We start from the raw sequence: 13,572 nt of genomic DNA on the forward strand, positions 1-13,572 counted from the left end.
ATATTAGTTAGTTAAGTTTAACAATTTACAGTGATTTGTTCTATTGTTACGTTAAAAGTTTAACAATTTACAGTGATTTGTTCTATTAGTTTGAAATTTATGTTATTTTCGTCTCATTTTTGTTTCTAATTAGATAAGCTTTAATATTGAATTTGAGTCAATCCTCGCGTTAAAGTAAATTACGAACTATTAATAATGAAATTAGTTTATTTGTTTAGAAGATAAAACAATTTCTAAAATAATATGCATAGAAGTATGTCTTTATATGCTTTTAATATACTTGCTATTGAATTAATGAAATTGCAAACAATTAAATGATTAATTCTAATTCTAAACCCATTAAGGTTCTACTTACATATAAATATGAACGGGCAGAATGCTCAAAAAAATTGGCTCGGGTCATCTAGATATTTGCATACGTCGTACTTCAATAAATTTTGTAACTCCTATTAACAAATGCTGGATTCGCGACTATTTATGTTGTACTATCTTATAATCACTACTAGAAAAACGCTCATAGATAACGGATTTTATCCGTTATCTATGAGCAAAAAAAGCGTTGTGTATAGTGGTGTTATCTATTATAGGTGTCATACACAACGGTTTAAAAACCGTTATCTATGAAGGGAAAAGATAACAGTACAACCACACATACATAACGGTTATAAAACCGTTATCTATGAAGGGAAAAGATAACAGTACAACCACACATACATAACGGTTATAAAACCGTTATCTATATTGATTATACATAACGGTTTTCGACTGTTATGTATTATAATTTATCCGTTATCTATTCCATAATATATATTTTTTCATATTATAGTTAACAGTTTTTTATACTTTTTATAACGGTTTAAACCGTTATCTTTGTAAGAAAAAGATAACGGTTTTCGACTGTTATGTATTAGAATTAATCCGTTATGTATTATATAATATTTCTTTTTTCTCATAACATAGTTAACAGTTTTTTATACTTTTTATAACGGTTTAAACCGTTATCTTTGTAAGATATAGATAACGGTTTTTTGTACCTTTTATAACGATTTTAACCATTATCTTTAATATTTAATATTTTTTTCTCAATTTTTATGTTATTTATATAAAGAAATAAATAAATAACTTTAAAACAACAAAATGATAAAATCAACAATAACAATATTATATATTATCCAAAATATTCGTACATTATCATCCGAATGAACCAAGTATCAAGTATCTAAGATCATTACATATTTCGATTCACTTCCTGGCTTATCCACTCCGACAAAGTTCTCATCGACCTCTCAAAGGCTTCCTTCGCGCTCATCTCCATCTTGATCTTCCTCCCTTTTTGAAAGTAACATCTCCATCTTGATCTTCCTCCCTTGATAAAAACTCATATGCGTGCACACAAAGGCTCAGCTGGAATACATCAAACTACAAGTCCAACACTGATGCACACTAATTTATTTGCTCAAGAATTTTCCTTCCAAAGCTCAGTTCAAGTAAAGGCATCTATTTTTCAAAATTATCCATCTCCACATAAGTGTAAATGGTGACTAATGCTGATAATAATACTCAAGAATTTCCTGCATATTAAGATATCTCAAATTACCATCTTTCAATTACTTCTCAGTACTGTAATAATACTCAAGAATCAAGATTATGCCTAAACGGTGACTAATAACATACCAATGTCCTTATACAGAGAACTACTTTTGTTACGTAAGGCTGAAAAATTCAGCATATGGAACAGAACCAACCCGGTGGCTAACGTGAAATTCAAAAGAAAGAATTGGAAAATCAGATATCTGCAAACATTTAATCTTTTACCTTATAATACCTTGCAGACATATTAAACCTTCCAATATCCAGAAAGATATTTACAGATTCCTCCAGGCATGAAATTGACTCTGCAAACCATGAAACTAACGTCATAGCAATTCAAACTGGAAAATGAAACAAGACGAGAATATATGATCCAAATAACTATTTATCATGAGTATCAGGAAATATCAACCACAAAATCATATATGATTAAACATAGAGAATTACTAGCTTTGCGGTTAGTTCTTGGAGCAGCATTTAGTTGAATGCATATATTTTCCTCTTTTATTTCATAGTCCCATTCGGTTTAATTCCAACCCTTTTAATCCATTTTCTTCAAGTTTCGATGTATGTGGATGCTTTATCCATTCATTTACTATTCTCAAGTTTACTTTTCCATGTTTCTTTTCTTTAGTCTAATGGTTTATTTAATTGTGATTCAACTGTTTTTTGCTTACTACTGTACTGTAAATGAAGAAGGTGAAGTACCTAGCATTCATGAAAAACTTCTGAATGTTACTCTTTTGCATGTGATCCTAGAATTAGCACATCATAACAAATAGTAGGACAAAACCAACAGTCCTAATGGTGAACTAGGAAACCGAGTATTAACTATTAATTCATGCTCAATTTAATTGATGTAAATCACCTAAAGTTAACCAGAATGTGGATACGATTCCTTTATACAAATAAATTAGTTTGCAGAGCATGATATCCAAACCTTAGCTGTATGCTAGACTTAAAATTCTCCAAAATCACTGGAATGGCTTGCTCTTCAAATAAAATATCCTTCTCTATAACTGAAGCACCAGTCAACAGAAAAGGCTGTTAGAGTACTAAGAGCTTTGTTTTCGCATAAGATTAAAGGAGCAGAAAATCATTGTTCTTCCCATCCCTTCTCACAGAAGGGGCACATGTCTTGTTTCCTTGTTCGAGATTATTATCTGTAAAACTGGAGTATGCTTTGGGTACTTGGGATTATTGTTTACTAAGATGAATTAGAAACTCCAGGATGCCTTGAAACACTCTTGGGAACTGGAAAGGATCAAGAATAGGCATTACTTGCAACCAATTCCAAAAGGAATGAAGCCTAATCAGCAGAAGTGTTTCATGCAGAACAAAGTCAGATAGATGCTCTGTAGAGGCTAATACAATACTAAGGCCAGGGAGTCAGTCTACAACGCACCTAGCTTCGAAGATCCCCAATTGTCTTACCTACAATTTCTAAGTCTAGGACAAATTTAATCCAGCTTCAATGGAAATAAAACTAGAAGCTAGTAAAATTACACTCCAAAAGCGCAATCAAAGAACGAACCAGAAAGCAGCACCTTCACGGCGAAGCTTTAGTTCTACGCACTTGGGGCACCTGTAATCAGCAAACACCACCATGAATAGTGCACAGTTCATAGCAATTCAACACACTTCTAAAATTTCCAAAACAAAAACAGAAATCCAGTAAATGAAAGACCCGCCACCAGTCACCAGCAAACCAAAGTTAACCAAATAGTCAATAGATGAGATTGAAGGGTTTTATCCTAGCTCCCTTCCACGCTCATATTGAACTAAACAAAATCACCCTAAATTATAGTATAATTAAATACTGGGAAAAAGAAGAAGACGAAAATTGAGTTGATATCCTCTGTGACAAAATGAGTTTGTAGATTCATAGCTGATTATCGCTTGACCGCATTCAACAAAAAAAAAAAGCACGTGACATAACCTGTTCTTCTCCAAAATAGCCTGTACTTGGAGATCTCTTTCCTGTTCTTCTCCGAAATAACCTGCAGCAAAATCAGAAACACTAATTAGCATTTGAAAGAGGTGCTTCAAATTACCAATCTGAATTATTTTGTCTGCCTCGCTGCATATATTCTTCACGGTAGCTCTGCCTCACCAGACACCAGCTGAGCTACCCCATACTCCAGCCATACCATAGTACACAAAGGGCTCAAATCAGCCACCCAACATTGTACCATTTCGTAGGTACTCAAGTCTTCAGCCAACCACCCTACACTCTTTAACATTTCAGCCAACACACACCCTTATTCATTCCTTATTCACCAGGGAAGTAAATTGATCTACCTGCTACCAGAAACTTCAAGTTTCAGTTCATGTAATACTTCAACAGCCGAAAAGTAAGAGGGCCTTCATTCATTACTCTACCAGACTTCAAGGTAAACCTTGTCTTCAATTCTTTCAAATAGATGAACAAATAGCATACACACAGAATATGGGAAAAACCTTAGCCCACTATTGTCATAAATAGATGAACAAGATAGCCATGGCAAGCTCAATGATAGATGTTAAGTTCTGATATCTTTCTTACACTATCATCAATAGAAAAGAGATGGGATAGGAAACTTAGCTTCGAATTGGATAATATACAATTTGGGAGAATATAAAAGAACATTTCCTTAAACTTTCCCATCTCAGACCAGCTTCTGTAATAGAAATAAAAGAACATATATTCTCTGAGAAGTAGAACACTTGTGTGCCATGATTTATATAGAAAAGACATAGCAATCAAAGGCAAGCTATAATACACATTGAAAACATGAGTAATCTCTTTCACGAAAAGAAGTCCTTTGGAAAAAAAAAAAGTCGAGACCACATCAAGGATCATCGATATAAAGAAGCTCAATAATAGAATTGCATAAATTTTACCAGCAAGAGCAGTCCAGACTGCAACATCTACAATTGTGAGGCTATAACCAGCGAGAAAGGTATTCAATAGTAGATACTCATCCACAAAGCGGCATGCTCGATGAATGGCTTCTCGAGTCCAATAAATTCTGCATTCTAATTGAAATCTGAATTCACAGCGTGAAGCTCCATGAATTGTTGACAACAAAGAGAAACAATCATAAATTAAATGAGGAATTGGAAAAAATAGGGTTTACGAGCTGACGCGCGCGAAGAGCAGATAGGGATTTGCGAGCTAAATCGCGGCGCCTAGGGTTAAAAGGGGCGGCGAGAAGACGGCCGGCGTGGCAACGGCGAGTCGACACGGTCGGTGGCAGGCGACGCGGGTTCGAGATGGAGAGATATCTCCGCAGCTGCTGCTACGGGTAAACAAACAGAGGACGACGAGATGGAGGGCGCAGTGAGTGCCGGGCGGCGCTGGTCGTGGCGGCGAGTCACGACGGCGGTGGCAGGGCACGGCGATGGTGAAGAGAGAAAGAGGCCAGGTCGATTTGGGGGAAATTTTGAGGTGTTAGCGTGAAAATTGAGCGGGAGCAATGAATAGGGATTTTAGGTGTTGAAGAAATGAAGTCAAATCTTTTTCTTTCTTTTTTTTTTCTTTTTTTTTTCTTTTGTTTCACTTTTATTATTTAATTTTTGGTATTTAGGTTTCTAATAATGTATTTAGATTTTATTATTTTTCAAAGTCTATAACTAGAAATAAATTCAGATTTTAGGATAAACACTTAATTTGTTATTTTTTAATATAATATAATATAATATAATATAATATAATATAATATAATATAATATTAATATTATTTTAAAAAAATTAATAAAAAAATTATACATAACAGTTTTTAGAGACGCTCATACATAACGGTTCAAAAACCGTTGTAAATGACTCTTATACATAACGGTTCTTTAGCGTTATAAATAACTGTTATAAAAGATGGTCATAGATAACGGTGGCGTAACGGTTTTGTAATACCGTTATGTATGCAACTAATAGATAACGCAAAAACATAACGCATTTGTTCAAACCGTTATCTATGCATTTAGACAACAGTACATAGATAACGGATTTTCGAAAAACCGTTATCTATTCCTAAAAGTGCGCTCATACATAACGGTTTTTGAAAAAAACCGTTATCTATGTACTGTTATGTATGTAAACTTTTGTAGTAGTGAATCTAACTATATGATATGAAAGTCTTTTGTTTTTTCTGTTTCCATATTTTATATTATGTAATGTAAATTTCCATTTTCATTTACTTACTTTGTATTTTGTTTTATATCACTTAAATATATATTAAAATTATATATTGCTACTATTATATATGATAAATACGTATTAATAATCGGACCGTGCAGAGCACGGGTATAATACTAGTCTTGATAATAAATACTGAGCCCCAACACCCCACCCCCACCCCGTTGTCATCAGCTGAAAGCTCATTCCCATGGCTGAAACCAGCTCCTTCAATCCCCAAAATGGCTTCTGCCCACAAACCAAAATATACCACAGCCTCCGCCCCGCCGTCCCTCTCCCGCCGCCGTCTCAGCACCTCTCCATCTTCCAATACGCTCTCTCCCTCCTCCACTCAACCGCCAACCCCAGCACCCCCTTCCTCATCGATGCCGCCACCTCCCGCCACCTCACCTACTCCGCCTTCCTCCGCCAAGTGGCCTCCCTCTCTATCTCCCTGAAACCCCTCCTCTCCAACAACGACGTCGCCTTCATCCTCTCCCCGGCATCCCTCCACATCCCCGTCCTCTACTTCTCTCTCCTCTCTCTAGGCGTCGCCGTCTCCCCCTCCAACCCGCTCTCCTCCCCCGCCGACCTCGCCCACCAAATCCGCATCAGCCGACCCGCCGTCGTCTTCGCCACCTCAGAAACTTCCAAGAAACTCCCGCAGATCAATATCCCCATCATCATCCTCGACTCGCCGCGGTTTCTCTCGATGCTCGAATGCGACGCCTCCTTGAGCTCCGCCGCCAGGGATCAGTCCTCCACCGCGGCGATCCTCTACTCATCCGGCACCACCGGGAGGATGAAGGGAGTCCAGCTGACGCACCGGAATTTGATCGCGTTGGTGGCGGTGGTGTATCACAACAAGTTGGCTGAAGATGAGAAATTGGCGGAGAAAAATGGCGGCGCTGCGGTGTCGATTCTGACGGTGCCGCTGTTTCATGTTTTCGGGTTCTTCAAGGTGATCAAGGCGGCGGCGTTTGGGGAGAGCCTGGTGTTGATGGAGAGATTCGATTTCGTCAAAATGCTGGAGGCGGTGGAGAGGTATAAGGTTACCTACATGCCGGTGACGCCGCCGCTGGTGGTTGCGATGGCCAAATCGGATTTGGTGGACGGCTTCGACTTGAGCTCCCTGCAGGCTTTGGGCTGCGGCGGAGCGCCGCTCGGGAAGGAAGTTTGCGAGCGGTTTCGGCAGAAATTTCCCCACGTCGAGATTTTACAGGTACACAAAATTGTTTTCTTCGAATTTAATTATATTCTCTATTCTCTATGCCCACAAAAATAAAAATAAAAAAGTTATAGGAGTAGACCATACAAATCTTAATCAAAATAATTGAGTATATTATAATTAAAAAAAATAGGTCTAAAGTTATTAATAATAATAAATAATTGTATTGTAAGTTGAAAAAATGAATTATATAATATAAAATAGTATAAGTATATGTATTGAGGATTATAAGTAGGGATCGCATTAGATCTTGAACCTAGACTAGATCTGCGGATCCATTTTTTTCTTTTCTTTTTTGAATTTGAACTTTGCAAAAATTGGATCCGATGGATCTGAATCGAATCTGAATTACTTCTAATATTTGTGGATCTAAGTCTGGAGTAGGAGTTTTGAGATCTTGACTCAACCCGCATATCTTAATTACTCCCTCCGTCCCTGAAATAAGTTCATCTTTGGGGATGACACAAGTTTTAAGGAAAAGTGGTAAAGTGTATTGATAGTGGAGAAAAATGTGTTACGATTAGTATTGGAAGTGGTGAAAAGGTGAAAAAGTGTTATAATTAGTATTGGGGTAGTGAAAAAGTGAAAAGTAAGAATAAATAAAGTATTATTAGTGGTGGGGTAATTGTCCAAAAATGGAAAGAAAGAAAGAAGAACTTATTTGGGGGACGTCCCAAAAAGGAAAAGGAGAAACTTATTTCAGGGACGGATGGAATATATACTATAAAAAATGTATATTTTATTTTTATTTTTTATGTATTCTCACACTAAAGATTTATGAATAATCTATACATCTTTTTTCATAAATAAATTATAATTTTGTTAAAGACAATACTTTATTATTATTATTATTATTATTATTATTATTATTATTATTATTATTATTATTATTATTATTATTATTATTATTATTATTATTATTATTAAAGTAATTAAGATAGAAGAGTAAGAAGACACATATTCTTGTTCTACTGTTATTAAAGATAATGATGTAAATGACGATCAAATTAATTTTAATGACATTGTAATAATTTTAATCTATTTTATACTCCCTCCATCCTATTAGTTTGTCTCATTTATAATGACATTTTTCAAAAATAGTATGTGGTTTTTACCTTCTCTATACACATTAAATAAGTGGTCTCATCCCACTTTACACTTTTAGCACCTTCTTAGTCTACGTGCCCATAGCAAATGTGCCAAGATAAGTGAGATAGAATGGGTACTTATATAATTGAAATAAATGTGTAATTTTCATTATATTTTGTTCTTCACTTCTTTAGAATGTTGATGATGTTGAAAGTAGTTATAACATTGAAGATATCTTCGAACAATTACCCAAATTTATTGTTTCGATATGTTATTGAACTACTGTCTACTAATTATATGTTAAGTATTTAGTAGACTTGATTATTGTATCTTTACTTATTTTAAATTCTTACAATATTTTTTAATGAATTGTGATGTAATTATTTGTTTTTGAATGATTTTGAAATCCTAGTCAATAATTATGATTTTACTTTAATTTATAGATAATTTATAATTTATTTTAAAAGATGGAAAAAAAATATAGATCTAGATCTGAACTCGAGATTCTGTAGATCTTATGGATATTAACTTAAATCTCATTTTTTTTTGAATCCAATGAATCTGAACGAATCTGAATCCAAATCTAAATATCATTATTTGGATACAATGAATCTAGATCAGATCTGTATCTAAGTAAAAAATTCGAATTTGGATCTGAACTAAATAGAATTGGGTCCAGATCAACCTATTGCCATTTTTAATACTCCCTTTGTCCCACTATATAATACTACTCAAATTAATTATTCAATATACATGCATAAATAGCGACTGCGGTCGCTCTCATGGAAAATAGATATGCATCGATTGAAAGCATAGAATAAATATTTAACACATATCTGAAGTTCTGAACTCAAAAATTGTTACGTACAACTACAAGCCCACACGGCTTATTATGTTGTTTAATTATTTAAGTCTAACTATAGATGGAGTTGTCTTGTTGTCATTTTGTGTGTTTGAGTATTTAATGTACTCTTTCTTCTCTGCTTATAATATAAAAGATGAGCTTTTTAACCTTTAAATTTTCTCGTAATTCATAATTTTTAATAATAATATTGTTTGAATTTTTAAAAGCTCAGAATTACTCCTATTATATTAAATACTCCATTCGTCCATATAAAGATGGTGTGTTTATTACTATTTTCGTTCGTCCACAAAGATTGTGTGTTTTCCTTTTTTAGAAACCATCTTTAAACTTTAAACCTCATTCACACTTAATATTTACAAAATACTACCATTTACTTTTTTAATTTGATAGGCTCAATATTACCCTTTAACACTAAAATCACATTTTCCAATTTTTTTATTAAAACTCGTGCCCTCTACTTCACCACACACTCGTTGTGGACGGAGGGAGTAATAATTATTAATTTTGTTATATTAATGATTTAATCTTATTTGCTAAAAATTAGATTGACTTAATTATTTGCTTTACAATCAATAAATTTAATTATTATTATAAAATTCCCATTAAATTTAATATTATACTCATTAAGTTAATAATAATATTATTATTATAAACTATTTTAAATTAAATACTAATATTTAAATTAGCATAATCTTTTTGTTTTCGATTAATTTAACTCATAAATAATGACATTTTTATAAAATTTAAAATTTTAAAAATAAATAAATATATCATGGCCCATGCATAGCACGGAATGGCGTACTCTTATATTTGAATAAATGACTTTGAAATGTCAAATGGAAACACCCCCCCCCCCCCACACACACACACACACTGAGATTTAAATTACCATTTAACTCAGTACAAATAAATTTGCTAGTTTTCAATAAATAAATAGGTTAAGGGGCAAATACTACCTATTGTCTAATTTCCATTGACACCGTTAGTTTGAGAATATTTTTAGGAGTTTATTTCTATAAAGAGATGCATTTCGAACAAGTTCAAATTACTGTTTCGATGATCAATACACCGCACATACGCATCATTGAAATAATGACACTTATTGCTTGGTTGTGATTAAACATGTTGATCTTTCGAGTAGTACTATTGGATATCATCATTTAGATAATAGATACTTGAAATTTGGTGAAGCTAATAATTGTAGCTTGGTGACTCTAATTTTAGAAAGGTGTGGTTTTGGTAGCTAAATTTATATATAAGGAGACATGGAATTGGTGCACAGGGCTATGGTCTGACGGAGAACACGGGAGGGGCGACACGAACAATGGGGCCGGAGGAGGCGAAGAGATACGGATCTGCAGGGCGGCTGTTGGAGAACATGGAAGCTAAGATTGTTGATCCTAAGAGTGGAGAGCCCTTACCTCCATCACAACGTGGAGAACTATGGCTACGAGGACCTTCAGTTATGAAAGGTTAATTGTTGCATTATGCTAAATTATAATGAAATGGAGTAATAATTAAGTTGTTTGATGTTGAATATTGTGATCGATTTTTGCAGGTTATGCAGGGGATGATGCAGCAACAGCTGCAGCCATAGATTCACAAGGCTGGTTAAAGACTGGAGATCTTTGCTACTTTGACCAAGATGGCTTTCTCTTCATTGTTGATCGCCTTAAAGAATTGATCAAATACAAGGCCTATCAAGTCATCATCTTCGCCTTACAAATATATATTAACGACGGAATCTTGTGTGAGACTGTCTCTGCACGGATGACGGGTCAAGATCGGGAGTATTAGTGTCGTCCGTCAGACAGTCTTATACAAATTTCCGACTGTTTTTAACTTTTATTTTAGTATGAAATTTCGTGTGACGAAATATGAGACACATAATGCAGGTTGCTCCGGCGGAGTTGGAACATTTGCTTCAATCAATTCCTGAAATTGACGATGCAGCTGTGGTTCCGTGAGTATTCTCTCAATCTTTCAATGAGTTTAATCTGTTTTTGAAATGAGAAAGTTACAGTTTAATACCCAAACTATAGGCCTCTCAAAAAAAGAGTGAGCTTTGGCGATGGCTTAGGACCTGAAATATTAGGAGCCCCAAAATATAGTATACTATTATACTAATCTTTATAATACTTAAACTCAGATGTTAAGCTCACTCCATAATTTTTATATATAAGGGCCCCAAATCTGTTCTAAACTTTTAAGGATGTGTTTGCTTTTACCATCTTATACATTGTTTACTTTGATGTAATAAAAAATTCGAGCATGATATTAATTTTATACCTAAGGGAGGATAGTATAATTTTGAAACCAACTTACGAGGAGTGAATAGATATATTATCATTCAAATAAAATAAAATACAAAAAATTAATATGGTCCCACTTTAAATGATAAATTAGTATCCACGACGATTGCCACTTGTATATAGAAAAATTCACGAAAGTGGTAAGATTTTGTACGTGTAGGAAATAATTAAGAATTCAGATAGTAAAAAATTTGACATTTTTTTTTAATTTCTTCATATGTTGCACAGTATTGCAATAGAGGATCTGCCTTGCCTAGTTGCCTTGCTATATTGTATATATGACTAATTAACTATGCTATATTGCTATACATTGCTTCTGTCTGTTTAGTTATTGTATTTTTTTATGAGTAAAACAATTATTGTTTTTATGGTTAGGTATCCTGATGAAGAAGCCGGCGAGATTCCGATGGCCTATGTGGTGAGAAAACAGGGCAGCACTATCACTGCAACTCAGATTATGGATTACATTGCCAAGCAGGTACGTCCAAACTTTACTTGCATGCAACACATCAACATTTTTTTAATTTATATGTAGTGATGGATTTTTTGTGTGTCTCGTAGGTCGCTCCTTACAAGAAAATACGACGTCTAGCATTTATCGACTCGATTCCAAAATCTCCGGCTGGGAAGATCCTCCGGCGAGAACTCGTTCTTCATGCCATTTCTTTCACCTCATCAAAATTGTGATTTCTTAGGAACTCACCCTATTTCTCCCAATTTTTTATTATTATCATTAATGTTAATTACACATGCATGAAAGATAAATTGAGCTAGCTAAGAGGGTGTTTTGGCTAAGTTTATTTTAAAGAACTAGCACAAAGAACGTACGTTGTATGTGTTATTGATAGTTGAGCTAATTGAAATATTATTGACGGTTGACCTAATTGAAATATACTTTTTTTTAGCAGAGTGTGTGTGCATTGCACACAACTCATGAACTTCATATTAATAAATTATTAGAGTTAAATATTTGTATTAAATTTTACAATATATAGTAATTAATTAATATAAAATTTTGAAAAACTTATTTTCATGGTTGATATAAAATCGAAGATAAAATTTTAATATATATTTAATGAATTAATATATTGTAATAGTATTTTTGCGATCTAATTCTTCTTCTTTTAGTAGAAATGAAGCAAAATCAAAAATATATTTTTTAATGTATCGCTGAAAGATTAGTTTAGTCATAATTAATGAATTCATGTTTCTTATTGAATGGATATAATAGATTTGATTTTCAAGAATGTAAGATAATTAATTTTTTTTAAAGAAGAATGTAAGATAATTTTTTTTTAATATTGAAAATCAAAAGAGATATCTTGTATATAATCAAATATGCTATCCGCACGCACTGAGACCTCTAGACCACGCAAAAGTGAATAAATAACCGCATGCAGACGAGATCATTGCCCACACAAATGTGAGAAAAATAACCGCATGCAGGCGAGATTGAACCTAAGACCTCTCACATGAATTGCATGAATTGAATGGCGGGATCAACGTTGAAAACTGGAACAACCGAAACCTCATCGAGGTTTGAATAAAGAAAGAGTTGGAAAAAGAGTGAGAAGAACAAGACATTGTTGGAAGAGAAAAATAAGAAATAGAAAATGAGATGAATGAGAAGTAGGAATTGAGGTGAGAAATATACTCCCTCTGTCCCACGAATCTTGACACGTATTCCTTTTGGCAGGGCCGGCCCTGACATTCCGGGGGCCCTAGGCGAAAAGAAAAAAAGGGGCCCCTATAATATTAACTATAAAGTGCAATAAACTAGAAAACAATGATGAAATAATTACAAAAATAACTTAGATCTTCTAGCATTTTGAGAAGCAAAATCATCAATAATTTCTTCAAGATCAAGCTTTTCTAATACCTCATGTTCAATGCACAAAACCGCTAATCCATTCAACCTTTCTTGAGACATAGTAGAACGTAAATATGATTTTCTTGAGTCTATCATGTATATGTTTCCAATCGTTCAATCCTTCAGTTGCTAACAAACTTTTACTTTGACATGATTTTAATAATTTGCAACAAAAGCAATATACTTTGTTCACATCTTTTGAATACACTAACCATTTTCTATCTTGATTATCACCATTTGGCAATTTTCTAGTGTAATGAGAATATGCAAAATATCTACCAAGTTCATCTACGGGGAATGTGAGATTATACTCTCTTAGGGGACCTTTCTCTATCAAGATATCTCTAGTTTTATTATCAATATTATCCCAAGTTCTTGGATCAAATATATTCAAAGCAACATCATCAATTTCTATATGCAATTTCTCATTTTCATTCTCAATCTCAATCTCAATCTTATTCTCAT

The 13,572-nt window shown here is 33.9% G+C and overlaps 1 protein-coding gene and 1 long non-coding RNA gene across 2 annotated transcripts; one reads left to right on the plus strand and one right to left on the minus strand.

The window, feature by feature from the left end:
• Positions 1-1,141: 1,141 nt before the first annotated feature.
• On the minus strand, positions 1,142-3,427 carry LOC130988409 (uncharacterized). Its single transcript, XR_009090090.1, has 3 exons — positions 3,125-3,427; positions 1,816-1,895; positions 1,142-1,571 (listed from the first exon to the last, which is right to left on the minus strand). It is a non-coding gene; the product is annotated as an uncharacterized LOC130988409 (long non-coding RNA).
• Positions 3,428-5,884: 2,457 nt separating this feature from the next.
• Positions 5,885-12,121, plus strand: LOC130988410 (4-coumarate--CoA ligase-like 9). Its single transcript, XM_057912232.1, has 6 exons — positions 5,885-6,965; positions 10,208-10,397; positions 10,484-10,629; positions 10,821-10,888; positions 11,613-11,715; positions 11,799-12,121. Exons 1-6 carry the CDS (start codon positions 5,955-5,957, stop codon positions 11,922-11,924), a joined length of 1,644 nt encoding a protein of 547 aa, XP_057768215.1. The 5' UTR covers positions 5,885-5,954; the 3' UTR covers positions 11,925-12,121.
• Positions 12,122-13,572: the final 1,451 nt, after the last annotated feature.

This window comes from Salvia miltiorrhiza, chromosome 6, assembly GCF_028751815.1.
Source record: "Salvia miltiorrhiza cultivar Shanhuang (shh) chromosome 6, IMPLAD_Smil_shh, whole genome shotgun sequence".
Classification (NCBI taxonomy): Eukaryota; Viridiplantae; Streptophyta; class Magnoliopsida; order Lamiales; family Lamiaceae; genus Salvia; species Salvia miltiorrhiza.

Excerpts from the sequence above, each read along its gene's own strand:
- LOC130988410 (XM_057912232.1), top strand. The coding sequence starts at position 5,955 with ATGGCTGAAACCAGCTCCTTCAATCCCCAAAATGGCTTCTGCCCACAA. Across the intron at positions 10,630-10,820 it reads TCAAATACAAGGCCTATCAA|GTTGCTCCGGCGGAGTTGGA; the intron begins GTCATCATCTTC and ends CACATAATGCAG. Across the intron at positions 10,889-11,612 it reads GACGATGCAGCTGTGGTTCC|GTATCCTGATGAAGAAGCCG; the intron begins GTGAGTATTCTC and ends TTTTATGGTTAG.